Source organism: Perna viridis, chromosome 7 (genome assembly GCF_037379345.1).
Source record: "Perna viridis isolate PV_CMFRI_1.1 ecotype Kerala chromosome 7, ASM3737934v1, whole genome shotgun sequence".
Lineage (NCBI taxonomy): Eukaryota > Metazoa > Mollusca > Bivalvia > Mytilida > Mytilidae > Perna > Perna viridis.
Genome location: NC_142451.1, coordinates 43,090,152 through 43,106,875, shown reverse-complemented (window position 1 = coordinate 43,106,875; position 16,724 = coordinate 43,090,152). Strand labels below are relative to the sequence as shown.

General features: G+C 31.8%; 1 protein-coding gene across 1 annotated transcript; it reads right to left on the bottom strand.

The window, feature by feature from the left end:
* Positions 1 to 4,040: 4,040 nt before the first annotated feature.
* On the bottom strand, positions 4,041 to 15,654 carry LOC148612804 (barH-like 1 homeobox protein). Its single transcript, XM_088594546.1, has 3 exons — positions 14,675 to 15,654; positions 8,994 to 9,216; positions 4,041 to 6,324 (listed from the first exon to the last, which is right to left on the bottom strand). Exons 1-3 carry the CDS (start codon positions 15,129 to 15,131, stop codon positions 6,042 to 6,044), a joined length of 963 nt encoding a protein of 320 aa, XP_088450672.1. The 5' UTR covers positions 15,132 to 15,654; the 3' UTR covers positions 4,041 to 6,041.
* Positions 15,655 to 16,724: the final 1,070 nt, after the last annotated feature.

Sequence of the window (16,724 nt, the reverse complement as noted above, 5' to 3'; positions counted from 1 at the left end):
CTTCTAATAGAAGAACAGATTAACCTGATACTTCTGAAAAATTAAATTAAAACGTGCAATAAACTTTCGTTTTAGGGTTTTAGGGACAAATTTATTTTTAAAGCATGACAAACATTTTTAATCGAAAATAATTGGCCAGCCAGAATAAAAAAAATATTTGTGTTCCGGACCATTAGTATATTTAATTGTTTTTTTTATCATTTGAAATTTTCTTCGATATCAAAAAAATAAGGAAACAAATAATACTGGGACCGTATTCTATTTGAAAATTTGCCAAAATTAAACAGTTTTATTGAACATATAAAATAATGCCTAGCAATTTCAAAAGTTATTGAAAATATCCAATGAACAAGATATCCGTTTCGAGTGGCCTTATATCATATGGTTATAATAACTGTAGATACATTTAGTGACAATAGCATGTTTTATCAGGCCATTAGTATTTATATAGGCACAAAGGTTGAATATATAAAGCCAGTTAAGTATTTTCTTGTAATTTGTTAACCTTGCAGGTGCATGTTTACAATATTATATTTCTCTGACTCATACAATTTGTGGGAATATTTACAGCTGAAACAAGCAACTCTCGTCTGAAGCAGAATTATTTTAAAATATGTCTCCCTCCTGGTAAAATAGTTATGGTAATTGAAATCATGATCAAAGAAAGTATATCATTTCTCTAGATGAAGGAAGAAAAACACAAATACAATTAATAAAAACATATTTTAGACCAAAAAGCTGTCACAAAATTAGAACTTTGAACTTGGTGTCATTGATCATATCAGCACCCTTTGCATCTCAGAAAACTGCAGTATAGTTTGGAGGTCATGGGTAAGAAGAAAAGAAAACAAGTACTATCGTTAAAAAAGGATGGCCGACACAGTTTCTACATTTCTTTCAAGGAAATAATACATGGCACGCAGTTTCAAATTTTCGGTACAGTTTTTTCGAACGCAATTTCAAATTTTCGATATCGTTTTTCTGAAGTCACTAATTTATCAGTATTTGGCCAATCAGGAAACAGAATTGGCATCAGAAGACTTGTGTTTCCATAGATTACCGTCCTTAAGGTCAAAGGGTAAAACGCGAAACTATACCGACTGCCTCGGAAAAAAATATTACTGAATACATAAGTTGGTGTTTATGGAAATGGGTAGGTATTATTTGTCTACTGTTTTGTGATAATTTTTAAGAACTCAAGAATACCTTCTCTATTTAAAAGGCTAATATTTGATCTCTGCATCACTGGCTTTGATCCGAAATTTTTCAAAATGCTAGAAAATGAGGTTTTTGACAGAGTTATCCGTCCTTAAAATATTTATTTCAGTGCATTTTGAAGGAAAACTTTTACAGCTGTATAACATGTATATTAATCATACTAAAACTGGCCATATGGAGACAAGTTTAAGAGGTTTACTAAGATGGATTTATGAAATGTACCCCAGAGATGCAGTATGTATATGATTTGTGTTTTTGTATTTCGAACTTCTTCTTAATATTGAAAGAATGAGGATAAATTTTATATAATCAAAAGAAAAATTACATAATAATAAACTCAGATTCAATGAAAATATATACAGTTATTATATTCACTGCAGAAAGTAACCAAGAATAAGCAGTTGTATAACGAATTCGCATTTTCAAACACAGCACCGAAGTTGTCACGTCATTGATATAAATGAGTTGTCAGTGGACTTCTAAATATTAAACCAAGCTTATTGAAAAATTTATTATTGAATCCAAAAGAAACCACAGATGTTTGTGTTGTGAACAAGGTAAAATTATCAGAAGTCACCTCATTTGTTGTCCCAGAGTTTGGACGATCTTTGCGACTATGTTAAGACAATTTCTATAACACAATCCAGGACGAAATGATATACTGTACATTGTATCTATACATGGTCTTAAGGCGTGTTCTAAATAAGATAGTTTCTATATAGTTAGCAGAAGTAACCTCATTTGGTGTCCCAGAGTTTGGACGACCTTTGCAATTATGTTAAGACCATTCTATAACACAACCCAGGGCAAACATAGGTTGTATTTATGCATGGTCTTCGGGCAAGTTCTAAATAAGATACTTTCCAGATAAACATCTGTGACGTAATCATATTAGCTTCTTTGCTAAAAAAAAAAACAAAACATAATGACGTGACCCTAGTTAAACGAACAAGCATGAATTGAACTCTCTGACTATTTAAAAGGTAAAGTTAAATTAATGGTACCATTTGTATCAGCTTCAACAGAGTCCTTTTTTTCATGGGTAGGGTAGAAAATTTGATATTACCATTTATATCATAAACAGTCTAATCGTTATTGATTATAAGTATTTAGTAACTTGATATACTTAATTTACTGATCTGTATCAATAATAATTTAAACGGAAGTCTTTAAGAAAACTTCAAAATTAATAAATACTGAGAGTATTATAGACAACAGTCGTACATCATTCCGTCTGAAAAAAAGTTTAAATTATGATAAAATTTTAAATTGGTACGTTGTGAGTAACACGAGCACAATTTAAGATAATTTTTTAAAAAGTTAATTGTTCACATTTTGTAAACTTATACACTCCAATAGCAGAACTGAACTTTAAAGTGTGAAAATTGTAGTGTAAACTTCTAACGTTTGAAGTTGAACTAATTGCCGGGTTACATTTATTGATACATGTAGCAAACTTTTCTTTTTTTGTCAATAACTTATTTGTTTTTGTTATTTTCGGGGATGGCGAATGAACAGATACTTTAAAACAAACATTTAACCCGCGATTGTACAAAAAATAAGAGAATTCATTATATTCGAAAAATTATGGAAAACTCAATAAGTTTGCCTCTTGTATTGTCAATATCCAATTTATCATAACTAACCCTACGTGTGGATTAACCTGAACCTCTTTTCGAGGGCTTACAGATTTGCACGAAGTTGAAGTAAGGGTTCTAACTTATTTGTCATTTCTTTCCATCCCGTGCAGGTCCGGGTGTTAAAAGAATAGGCCTGCAGCAGCGCTAAGCTTGACATAAAAGGCGACTAAATAGTGCTCAGAACCCTAGCCAGGGGCTAGGGCGCTCTGCCCACAGAGCAATTGGGATGTGTGCCCCAGGTGGTGGAATGGGGTACCCCTGGCGTGTTACATGCTGGGGTTGTCAGGCTATAATACGGAAAACCTGACCGCAGACCATAGTGGTGTACCGTGTTGGGAAAGATGCCACGTTCCTCGCACCTTTAAGAACCCTACTGTGGTATTCTCCCGGAGTAGGAACCATACGGCTCCGCCACAGGAGACTAAATTGCCCGACCCTACCCACCTCTCCCTGTTTCCAGTGGCAATCAAAATTTGTCGACCCAATTGTCCTTGTGTCCCATCCCTTTTTCATTTCATCATCATTTCATGTTCATTTCATAATCAAGTTCATGTTCATTGTCTGAATATAGCTGAAATATTGCTGCTTGGATGTTAAACCCCAACAAACAAACAAACAAAACATTTCTTTCCTTCGCTTTATTTACGATGATTATTGTTGGTGTTTTTTTCCCCAAATCACTTCACTTAATATGTAGAATCAAATAAATCATAGTATTTTTGCTTTACTCCAAAACAATTTTAAGATATTTTGATATGTAATTCGTTAATAGAAAAAAAAAGTGCATCATGATTTTAAATTTGGTCAAGTTATACTCAATACAAAATTGATAAATAAGATGGGTTGATTCAATTAAAAACATTAAACGTACTAGCCAGTACTTTATTCTAAAGCTAATTATTGGGCTAATTATTGTTAGACTATTAATTTGTTTTCTTGTCTATATATCAGAAATGAACATTAAAAGAATATTGAAAACAAAACAAAAATATTATAAAACACAGTAAATAATTACAATATACACAATTAATGCATTCGAATTACTTAACATAGCATTTCTATAATTTTGTCTTTTTAAATTTTACTTTGCGAAACATACATTCCATAGGCTACAGTGGATATATAAACGTTACAATTCAATATTTAAAAAAAAGTTTATATGATATTTATTTCTTCCCACACCCACAAAATATATTTGAGACAAAGGGGTCATATTAAAATGATACCTTAATCGTTAACAATATGTCACCAAATCCTGAAGGTCAACGCAAAAATCACACTTTTGAGGTCGCAACAAGAAGTAAGATAAACGTCATTATGCATAAAAATGTCACTCTGCATTAATGCTTAAGTGTCAACTTCCCACATCACAACTACTTAACAAAATGCGGTCATTACCACACCATCTTTCTATGCGTAAAATATCAAATTAAACGGGTCATAAATATGAACATAATGTCAAACATCTCAGTATTAAACTTCCAATTGTCAGATAAATGATTACAAAAAGAATATCATTTTTACCTTTCATAGTTTATTGTGACATTTCATCTGATATACAGATTTATAAGTAGATAGTAGATACCGTATCATCATAACAATCATACCACATAGTTAGAGGCGACAGTGATGAATCCGTAGGTATGAAAACGCTTATTTTTGACAGAAATGTTGACACTTGTCTCAAATAGTTCTTAATAATTAGTTTAAATCACAGTTAAAGGATGGGCAAGAGGTATTTTTTAACTGTTTATTTTAAGTTTTTCTTATCACTATATCTCCCCCCCCCCAAAAAAAAAAAAAATTATATATATATATATATAATAGTCAAATATTTTATCATTTAGGTACAATTAAAAAAGAAAGAGAAATTTACGATTCGAAAATTTAACTTTCATAGGTTGGAGACAAACAAACGCACGCAAGTGGTTAACGTACGCAACCAAATTATAAATAAAATGGTACGTAACACGTTTATATTTTTTTGCATAATATGAGCAAGTTTGATTATTTTTAGTTTCAAGTTGTAAAGTAATATCTCTCTATATGTGCATCGTCATCTATTTTTTTGACATTCATGTCCTAAATTCCCATGTGTGCTGTGTGTGCATGTGTGTGTTTCTTCTCCAGATATATTATTCTTGAATGTAAAAATTATCTTCTTCAGATTCCTTTACTTATATACTATTTTAACCAATATTTATATGGCATGCCGCTTCTGTTGCTTTCAGAAATTATTTAGATATGTATTGATTGACAACTAGGGCTTTGTCGGGAAATCCGTTGAAAGAGGAAACATATAGTTGATAGAAATAATTTTGACGGATCATAGTGACCGAATTATTATGACGACAGTTATGTTATATTAGAACAAGTGTGCATTTCTACCAGGCATCTGTTTATTATGAACATAAACAAATCAAGATTCGGTATAAGTGATAGCAAGAGCGGACTGGTTTCTTTGAGTGTTTGTTGCCGTTTCACAAATGTACCATGGACGCTAACTTATACTTAACTATACAAAGGCAGATTCAATTCGGTTGAAAAATGTGAATAGGTTAATCTGACTTTTAATCAAGGTCAATAAAATCTAATCATATATACAGTAGGAAAACAAAAAAAAAACATATAAATAAAGTCGATTATAAACATCGCATTCGTATGCTTCGTAATCAAAGCAAATTGTGATGTTACTACAACGTAGTAGTTAAATTAAAACGGTCCATTCCATACGCACATTTAATGATTACAATTACTTTCTATTGCACATGTGTGTAGAATATTTTCTACATGAATCCTTTGGTGAATACTCTGAAAAGACCTGGTGAAGCACTATGGCGAACAACAATCTTAGTAAATAATGTCTTTAAATGTGGGCAATGCTGAGAAAAATAATGATGATGCAATGTTTACGTTGAAAGACAAAATGTTTCTTCTGGAAAGGGCAAACAAATCAATATCTTTGTTTGATTTTACCTTCTTGAATGATTTCAAAAACAGAGACTAATCGGAGTTCTCTTTAACTTTTGACAGTCTTCTTAATTTAGATAGGTTTAAACATACACGACTTCTTTTCAAATACCGCTGTTTCCTATTGGTATGCAGTTATCATCAAACAAATGTTTTGTTTATTTAATGTGAGACCAATGTACGGAAAACAACCAACTCTAAGGAGTTTTGAAATTAACTACGATTTTCTGGCGAGTATACAGACGGGGTACTCAAATGATTAACGTGCTGTTGAAGTCCATGTATGAACATCCGGGGTAGTTGAGGTCGTGGTGACGTCAAGCTTGATTCACCTTGTCGATAGTATAAAGCGTCAAAGTTAGAGATTATACTGGCGGCCTGTGGATGATACGTGAACCAGTACGGATTGCTCTGGAGCATGCGTTGAACAGCTGCGTAGTTTCCGGCTTCTGCAAGTAATTCGAGGCCTACTGCAGTTTGACGCTTCCATTTTGTTCTGAAATAATACAAATTGGTGTGTTGTTACTTAACTGTTTATATAAACTGCATTTTCGTAATTTTTTCCCTATAATTCCCCCAGGGTGTTCTTTTCAGCTATTGTATTTTATTAAAGCCGTGTTCATATGACATGATAAATTTGCTAGGGTCCAATTTCACATTTTTAAATTTGTATGAATTTGCACTCATAAATATAAAATGTACGACTTACTATTTATAAAAGAAAATTATTACTAGACTAATGCAATATGCTTGTTCTTTTAAGTACGTATAAACTGAACAATAAAACAACAATCAGACCCTTATGCAAATTGCTAAATAAAACATACACAAATAAATTCATGTATTCAACTACAGTTTTAACGTATTCCTGGCGCTTTTCACATCAATTACGACTCGTTAGTGGGTTTGTGCCCATCAAAGGTAAAACATCAAACGTTGCTAAAATGTCAGAAGCGCTGGACCTTTCTGATGTCACAAAACTTCCCTGAAGACCATTAAATTACAATTCCGTTCCCAACATAATAACTTATTACCAAGCAATTAGCCATAAACTCCCATAGACCCGAGTAATTATCAGATTTACCTAATTTGCATTTATGTTAAAGACTTAAAAGAAGCTTAAAAAGCTAATAATTAAAGTCAATTTTGGAAAAATAATTGCCGTTGATCCGAACTCATCAAGAATTCTTGTTCTTATTTTTTCATCTTATGAATTATTCAAAGATTATTTTTGTAGCGAGCGACTTAAGATAGAGTTTAAGATTTATCAATAGAAGCCCGTATCAATAAATTCAAAATGATTTCTTGAATATTTTAATTTGATACATTAGAGATTAGACAGGGTCATTGCGGTCGGTATGTAAATTTACTATTAATATTACGAAAAGCTCTCAATTTCAATAAAAATAGTGAATCAGGGTGTATTTATTTCACAAAATAGACCTTCAACAGCTGCAAATACTATACAATAACTCGACCAATTTTACAATAATATCGCATATGTATAAGATAGTGAAGAGCTTTGGTGAATTATTCGCACTACAAACACACACGCAATTTAACATTGCCCTATACAAGACAAAATTGACTGAAATGAATGGAAAAACGAGAAAATAATAAAGTTTATTCCGCTGAATCGGATAATTGATTTGGATTTTACATGTATCTAAAGCTCCATAATTCAAACGAATTGATTTTTGTCAATAAATTGTCACAGATTGAGGGAAAGACGTTTTTGTGAAATTTCAACGTAATTTGACATCGGACAAATTAAGTCAGCAGGATGTCCGAGACCTTTAATAGGTCTAAACCATAGCCTTTTGAAAATTTGTATGATATTATTTCCTATATTTATTGGTTCGATAAAACTCAATTTAGTTCAAATTAAAGTTAACACATCAGAAAGCTATTATCATGATTAAGTGCTAACTGTTATATTTCAAGCTAAATGATTTTAAAGAATAGTTCTAAATTATTCCTTCTTTTTCCTGGTCGTTTTTTTATTTTCGTTACGAACTAATAATATTTGCTATTTTTGCTTTAGGCTGGCAGTGGTATTGTAACAGACATTTTATTGTTCTGAAATGTGTTTTAGAGGACTTCCGGTATTTAAGCAAAGACTATTTCTTAATATACGTGAGTATCTAAAGGTCACGAACAAAACTATCTAGGGTTGCTCGATTTCTTTATCGTAGTATGAGATTTGAAAGAAATCACGTTTGAAATAATTTTAAATGACACAAGACAAAGACAAGTCATGAAAACAAAATATTTAGAAACATGAACTAAAAAAACACCCATAAAACTTAAAATGAAAGTTATGGGCTCTTGGACTGTCATGGGCACAAGTTGCATAATTGTGTTTAAACGCCGAGTGCCCTGTTTTCAGGTTTAAAATACATGTCTAGGCATGTATAACCAAAACATACAAACCAAAGATTGAAATAGAATGCAAAGAAAGCATCAGAAAAAAAATAATGACGCGTTAATTTTTTTTGCCTCTTTAACCATTCAACTAATAAAGCATATTTCAGTTTCAAACTGTCAAGTGAAATAAATGAGCAATAATAAGAGATCATAATACAGACCCCTTATTCCAAAATATGATTCATTATTTCTTTTATTCATCCATTGTATTCACAAGATTATATTAAACATATTTTATTGCTAAAATTCGGCAAATGAACTGGACACAAGTTAGGTCCTCTTTGAAAATTACATAATGAAATACAGTTTACATAATCCAGCAGTAAAAATATGTACATACAGTTTGGTTTTATTCACTGCATAATTAAAAAAATCTTAAAGAGTTAAATAAGTGAGCGTTGCCATCACCAATCATTTAGCTATTTCATTACACTACTCTTACATATTTGCAATTGGAAAACTGTTTGTTTATAGTGACAATAAATATTTGACTCATCCCACTTATCCAACCCAATCCCTTTTTCCCCACACACAGGGAATTATTCCTTAATGCCTTATATGTACCACGGAAACTTTGACCCGGAACAAATAGATGATATAGATATACTAACTTGTCAAACGTCTAATTTTATCATTTTTTCCAGAATTCGGACCTTAGACGTCATAACTTACCACAGTCCACCCCTTTTATCTCTAACCAAGTTCAACTCATAATGTTTGATAAAGATATTAACGAACCTTCTGTTCTGGTACCACGTCTTGACCTGTGTGTCTGTAAGATTGAGTTTGGCAGCCAATTCCATACGGTCCTGTACACTCAAATATTTCTGCTTCTCAAATGTTTTCTCAAGAGAGTTAAGTTGGTGATCTGTGAAAGCCGTTCTAGCCTTCCGGGGCTTCTTTGTCTTCAGTAAATGGGATCCAGATTCGTCATCACCGCTTCTTGATGCGTCTTTTTTATCTGTAACACAAAAGAGTTGGATTTTTTTGCTTTCTTTTATGGTGCAAAAATTCAGAGAGTCAGGTCAAATTTGCATCTGTCATTCAAAATGTCATCACCGATAAAGACAAGTGAAAGGTAAGGTTAAGTACCCGGAGGTATAAATTTAATGTAAAGCCGGTTCTAATTGGTTTTAAATAATAATAAACAAACAAAAACAAAAACCACGAAATCATTTCCATGTATGTGCTTTATTGTTTAATTTACGAACTTTATTTTTTTGTTCGTTTATATATGGATCCATCATCGTTTTTTTTTTCTTTCCTTCAATGTTTTTTTATCAACCATACATGTATTTAAATTGTTTTTTTTTTCTTCATAGTTTTACATTAAAACCCGTTTTATATATACATGTAGTATTCAGTTATAATTGGACTTAATAAAACAAGGGAGTATATAATTTTACTAAAGATCAAAATTTTTAAATTCTCAATGATTTTTTTATTTAAGTCTCCATAATAGTAATGAACACAAGCTTTGGGAATAAACAGTCGCAGTGTTTATTTTTGTTCCCCGAAATTGAATTGTCTTTCTTGATTTCAGAAAAGTAAAAACCTTAAGTAAACAGTGAGTAGATTACAACTAACAGGCAAGATTAATGCAAACGATTAATTATGCAATGATTAATTTTGTTTTTTTTATAACGTAATATTTTTTTAGAATACTATAGCTCGAGAACAAAACCAGTTCTTGGTTTGCATGTTTTATATCGTGTCAATCAAAAGTGTGTCGGGGTGTACTTGAATAATCTTAGTGGAAAAAAATCCTTTAGATTATATTGGACCATTTACAGATTAAGAAATAGAAAGTAAGTCCCAGAATTAAATGAATTATGAAATAAATAATTATATAAAAAGCATTTCATTATATTATTTCCTAATTTGCCAAACATATATAGAATGTCGTGTTCGTTTCCATTTTCTAATACTTTAATGTAAATACCACAGTCTTGTTTCTTTAAGAAAATGCCATCTAGTGGTTTTGCACTCAAGGAAAACGCTTTAGCTTATCACACATTTGGTATTAATTCGTTAACATGACTGCTTGGAATGTAAGGCAAAGTATTTGTGTATAGCTCCATCTAAGAACCATACAAATTCTATAACATGTGATACACGTCAAAAAGCCTACATAATTTTATTTTTGTTATTTAGTTGCTTAATAGGTCTTTATAATGAATTGTATCATTGTCTGGTCTCCGGAGATAAGTAACATCGAAATTCCAATTTCGATTGTATTGAAAATCGTAAATTGTATTGAAATTGTCATTTACAGAGTTATCTCCTTTAATCTTGAATTGTACAAATAATGCATTCTATTTAATATAATATCTCCTTGGAACAAGGGTTATATGAAAAGCAGCATATCATTTTTTGTTTATTAAAACATTCTCTAAAAAAAATATCAAAAATAAAAATGTGTCGACTTTCAAAATATTATCACATATTGCATGACTGTTTGTTGTCCATGTAAGAATCGCGCAAAACAAGAAAAAGTGATTCATTTTTAAAAAGGCACATATTGTAATATTTTATGATAATTAGATTCAGCCATTTTATCGATGAAGCCTTCTAGTGAAGATATTTAAGTACCACTCCACATAAAATTCAAATAGTGCCAATGGTGAAGTTATTATTCATGGTGTAGAAAAACTCACCAAACAATGTTTTTCAGTCTACATGTACATATGCTATACTTTCAAATCATGATAATCATTTCTTCATTCAAGTCTACACTTCTTAGAAAACCATACATTCATCTCTTATTGAAATCAACAATAGCAATAAAAAATCAAGAAGATAACTCTTGCAAAGTGCCAATTTCATCTACAATCTATATATTTTTTATCTTAAAAGTGCAACGACCAAATAAAAAAAACTAAGACTGGTTATGTGATCAGCAACTGTTTATGAACAGAAGATATAACTGCATTCAGTGGGTTTTTGAAATGCATGAACCACCTTCTGTCTGAGTTTTAGAAAGACTGCTACTTAACATGACAGATATTAGAAACATCAGAGTTAACTCCCCGTATAGTGAAGGATGGTGCATTTCATTGATTTTTTTTTTTACAGTTATTGGTGTAATTTTTAAAACATTTCAGTACTATGAAGTATTCTATACAACATGTTAAATATATATAAAAATATGTTATCCTTTTCACCCATAAATTAGCCCTACCTTATCCTTAGGTGGACAACTCTCAAATCTGTTTTTTGTTATTACGGTTATGTTTTTATTTTATACAGTGAATCACTAGTATTCATCATATCATGCTGATGACACATCTTTAGAACAAGGGGGAAAATGATTATTATAGTCACCCTGGTATCAAGTATTATTCTTTATATGAACAAGAAAACAGCCCCGTGCAGGTCCGGGTGTTAAAAGGATAGGCCTGCAGCAGCGCTAATCTTGTCGTAAAAGGCGACTAAATAGTGCACAGAACCCTAGCCGGGGGCTAGGGCGCTCTGCCCACATAGCAACTGGGATGTGTGCCCTAGGTGGTGGAATGGGTTACCTCTGGCGTGTTACATTCTGGGGTTGTCAGGCTATAATACGGAAAACCTGACCGCAAGCCATAGTGGTGCACCGTATTGGGAAAGATGCCACGTTCCTCTCACGTTAAAGAACCCTACTATGGTATTCTTCCGGAGTAGGAACCATAGGGCTCCGCCACAGGAGGCCAAATTGCCCGACCCTACCTTCCTCTCCCTATTTCCGGTGGCAATCAAAATTTGTCGACCCCATTGTCCTGGTGTCCCATCCTTTTTTCATTTCATCATCAGTTTCATGTCCATCGTCTGAATATAGCTGAAATATTGCTGCTCGGACGTTAAACCCCAACAAACAAACAAACAAACAAACAAGAAAACATGATGTCCTGTGTGAAACAAGTTTTTCAATAATCCCCTTTGTTTTAACTGCAATTTGACACATCAAGCTAAAACTTCGACAGATCTTTTCTCAATAAAAATAAACATCTACTGTATATGTTGTTAAGATATCATTTATTTTGTACCACGTGAACCCGTCAACTGACATTTTTTACCTCAAAGTGATAAAAACTAATAAAGGCAAATCAAATTACAAATGATTTTTCTCAATAAAAAAAGAGCCATATTGTGGTACTTATTAGAAAAGCAAAATAGAAAATTAAAAGGCTATGGTTTAAGGTATGGTCACATGTTACACGGGGGCGTGGGTCGTTCACTCTTGACTTCCACTAAGTAAAGTGTTTAAAATAGTTTCCTGATCAAAACTTCTTTTTAAAACGTCAATTATTCCAGTATATAGTTTTAAGGTTAAAAAAGTATCACATCTTTTTGCAATTTTAGCTTTGACAAAACCAAATAAAAACAAAAAGTGTGACTAAATCTACATCAGTATTGCATTTGTATTCTTTTTAGACTTTAGATAAAAAGACACGTAGCCCCACGCAATTGCTATAGTATTTGGACATCAGCTGTTTCGTGTAGAGATGGAGTACATGTACTTGTAAGCCTAACAATACGTCTGGTGCATCGTGCACCAGACTTCTTCATTTAGTTAAACATATACAAACGGAAATTACCTAAAAGATTTGGCAATAAGACCTAAGAATTGTTTTAAAAACTGTTAACTTTCCGAGAAATACAATGTCACAAACTGGTTGTGGTATTGTATTTTTTTTTGGGGGGGGGGGGGTTCGATTGCTATATTCAGGGCGTCAGATATTGCTGTACCAGGATATAGAAAACTATGTCCCAACACCTACAGAAAGTGCATTGGTAATATATACTATCTCAAATTTTGATGGAAATTTTAACTTTATTTCCACTATATGTATCAGTAAGCATTTTAGGTGATTTTATAATCATGATTAAACAAACTGATTGTAATATATTTCCCTTGTCTTGTTTATGTAATTAAATAGTAGATGCTACAAATTGTTTCTTTTTTAATTGTCTAAAATTGTGTTTAATTTTTGTTTTTGTACTCTTTATCAATTTTCGCTTTCGCACGGTTTATCAATTTTCGTTTTCCTACTCTCAAATAAATATCATAATAAAGTCAATAAATGCATGAAAAATGTTAATTGTAAACAAAAAAAGTATAATTCGTGTATTGTCTTTTCACCTAATGATTATTTCTCCAAAAATACACATAAAGAAGATAGATGTTAATACTCCCTCAGTTATATGAAGTTCTCAGTATTCTATATAAAGTTAAAAAAAAACTTAATCAGCAAGCATACAGTTTACAAAGCAAGTTAAAAACGTGTCAAAGGGTGTATAATTTTCTTGGTGTAGCCGAACTTAGCACAAAAAAATTACTGCACATTTAAGTAAAATACCCTGATATCTAAAAGCTTCGGCAATAAATAACCAAGGATTTTTTTACTTTTATCAGAATAAATTTTCACAACGTAATTTGATCACAGACACAGTTTGGGCTCGTTGTGACTTTAAACGAACCCATATGAAAAGGGTTTTCGACATGTATAGCCACTGCAGGCCTTTTACAGTGAAGATATCAATTATACGAAATCTGTATCCCTCAATTTTGAAAGAGAAATTTAAATTCAAGGTTATCCATTTCGATATCGATATCTTAAAAGGCGATTTAACCATGTTTTTATAATAACACTTACAAAATAAGAAGAAATAACCCGTTATATATTATACTTATAGAGAAATTAACACTCAAAGGCGATTATTATGTATAAAAAATCAATTTTGTTAATGTATTTGTTTTTTTAAGTCTGCGACTCTCTCGTATGTGTGAGTCCAAACACTTTACAACTGGAGATAAATACTAAAATGTATAATTGAATTATGATAAAAACTCATTTATTCCTTCATAGATATAATGGTATGATAATACAGGTGTATAAATAAATTCAGGAACAAAATGGCATCATTCTTCACCGTTGAAATATGATTTTTTATTTAAATATCATGAATTTCCAATGTGAGATTTGCCTCTGAATTTTATTTCTAATAAGACATATATATTCTTAATAATTAATGTCCAAATTTTCATCTGTTATCGGAAATTCTGATTTTCTAAAATATTTATCAAAAATTGCGTACAAATAAAAATAAAACTAAGAAAATTTCTCTATTCGTATTTAAAATAATTGTGAATAAAATATTTCTAGATTGATTATGTTTATTTTGCTTTCAATCAATTGTTGATTATTGATTATGGTCAAAACGAGCGCCTTCTTTTGATACAAATTTGCATCCTTTTTTAGGTATTTTTACTGCTTGTCTTGTTAAGAAATATCATTTTTTTGGTTTAATATCTAATGCCCGGCTTACTGTCAAACTTTTAAAAGTAGGGCTTTATTTTGTGCAGTTTTTAAACAATATTAGACGCATTCATTTGTACACTTCATTTGACTAAATATCATTTTTTTTTTATCTTAATTTACCTTCGTCGTCGTCTTCGTCGTCGTCCTCAGAATCTGACTTTAAACTTTCAGAACATTTCCCCAAGTCACGACCATTTGGAGGGTGTGTTTTATACTGTCCTAACTGTAGCCCCCGCCGAAATGGGTCGTCCGTTGGTGATAATGTCTGCGATGAAAAGTATTTTGTTGGCACCCGTAATGGTTTAAATGCTGATAAACTCCCAGAGCTTTTGTTGGCATCTGATAAAATGTCTGTAATAAAAAAAGACCGTCTTGGTGGTCCACCTAAACTTGGTTCAGGGATACCACTTTTAGATGATGAAATTGAAGATGGAACACTCATTGACTCAGTTTTTGCACTAGAGTTTAGAACTTCACTATTTGTTTTCGGCTCATCATCATCCGAATCACATTTGTCAACGTTTATCGCGTCTTCTTCTTCCTCCTCCAGGGAGCGAGGGCTAGCACTGCGTGACATTTTATGTCCGTCCTATGAACACCAGTCTTTATTATTTTACCGTTGAATTAACTTTCACACATCGAGATAGAATACAAATTTGATGTTTGTATGTGTAGAAAAAGCTGTCCTTTCGTGGTCGTTTGTAGATCCAAATGTACTAGTGCTTATTCCCGTGGGATAAAGACGAAATAATTAGTCTTATGAATGATCTCGCATCATGGTTAACAATTAGTTAATGTCCAGATTTTTAAATTTGGTTCCTCCAGAAATTAAAAAAAAAGGTTCAATGCAAGTATAAAGACGATTGCTTTCAATAAAAAGTCAGATGATAATTTTGATGCGTCGTCTTATGACAGTTAACATTAAAGACCAAAAAGCGGGTGTCAATATGAAACTTAGCGGGTATTTGGTAAAAACGTTAGTTCACTGGAGCGTCAAAATATATCATCAGTGACAAATCCAGATCTATATAACAACACTGATTAGTTAGGAAAAGAATAGATTGTTTGTTGTACAAGTTAACTTTTCTTTTCATTGGTGAATTTTTCCTTTTTATGCGTGTACAATTGTGAATTTTTATGAATCGATTTAGCTATTAATTTTCTACCAAGGCAGCCTCGGAATTGTATTCAATAAGTTTAAATTTACACCCTGACGGCTGCTAATTGGTTGTTTCATTACATGTGGGTGGAGCTTCCGGATTATCGCGTGAAAATAACTGTAAATTGGCTAGTTATGGGTTAGAAGTCGATGGTTTTAATAATAGAATTACCAATAAAATAATACAATTCAACAAACAATATCAAATCTAATTTATACCATGATATTACTATGTTATCGAATGTTACAAATGGTCGGAGAAAACGGAAATAATTAAAACTATCTTCAGAATTTATTTCAACACTTGTCAATAAAATTATTCACGATTTTTAAGGTCATGTAAGCTATAGGCTCTCAAGAATTGCGAGAAGGCAACATTTTTTTCACGATGATTATGTTTATATTTAATGATAACATTATAGAATAATTTGTTTATTTTCTTTTCATCTGGTTTTTAAATATTCATTCTGCTTGCATGCAATAATGGAATAATTCTTTATAGTGATGTAGCATTGGAAGAATAATTTTTTTAAGACGTTCTCAAACGAAATTAGCTTTTAATATTGAGGCACTTTTAAGGAGGTAGACCTAGGGTAAGGGACATAACTCTTACAAATCATTGGAACGTTTTTATTAACTATTTTACATCAATCTCATGTAAGCATCAAAGTAACATAGACTGATTTCATTGTTTCAAATGAAAGCTTGATTGGCTTTGGTGAAATTGAATATGATGCAAACATATCACTAATTTCAAGAGTTATGACCCCTACCCTAATCCAACTCCTTAAGGAAGCCCAGCATAAGTTGAAAGTAAATTCTAACATAAAAAATGCAACTATAACGAAGCAGGACAAATTTTTCAATGATAGCATTGCATTACAAATCAGCATAGACACCTTTTAGTAACATTATGAGATGTTGCATTTTAAGGTTGTATGTAATACAATGCTTATGTGGAAAAGTATGACAAAAGAAAAAAATCAAACGCACGAAAAAAAAACATATACG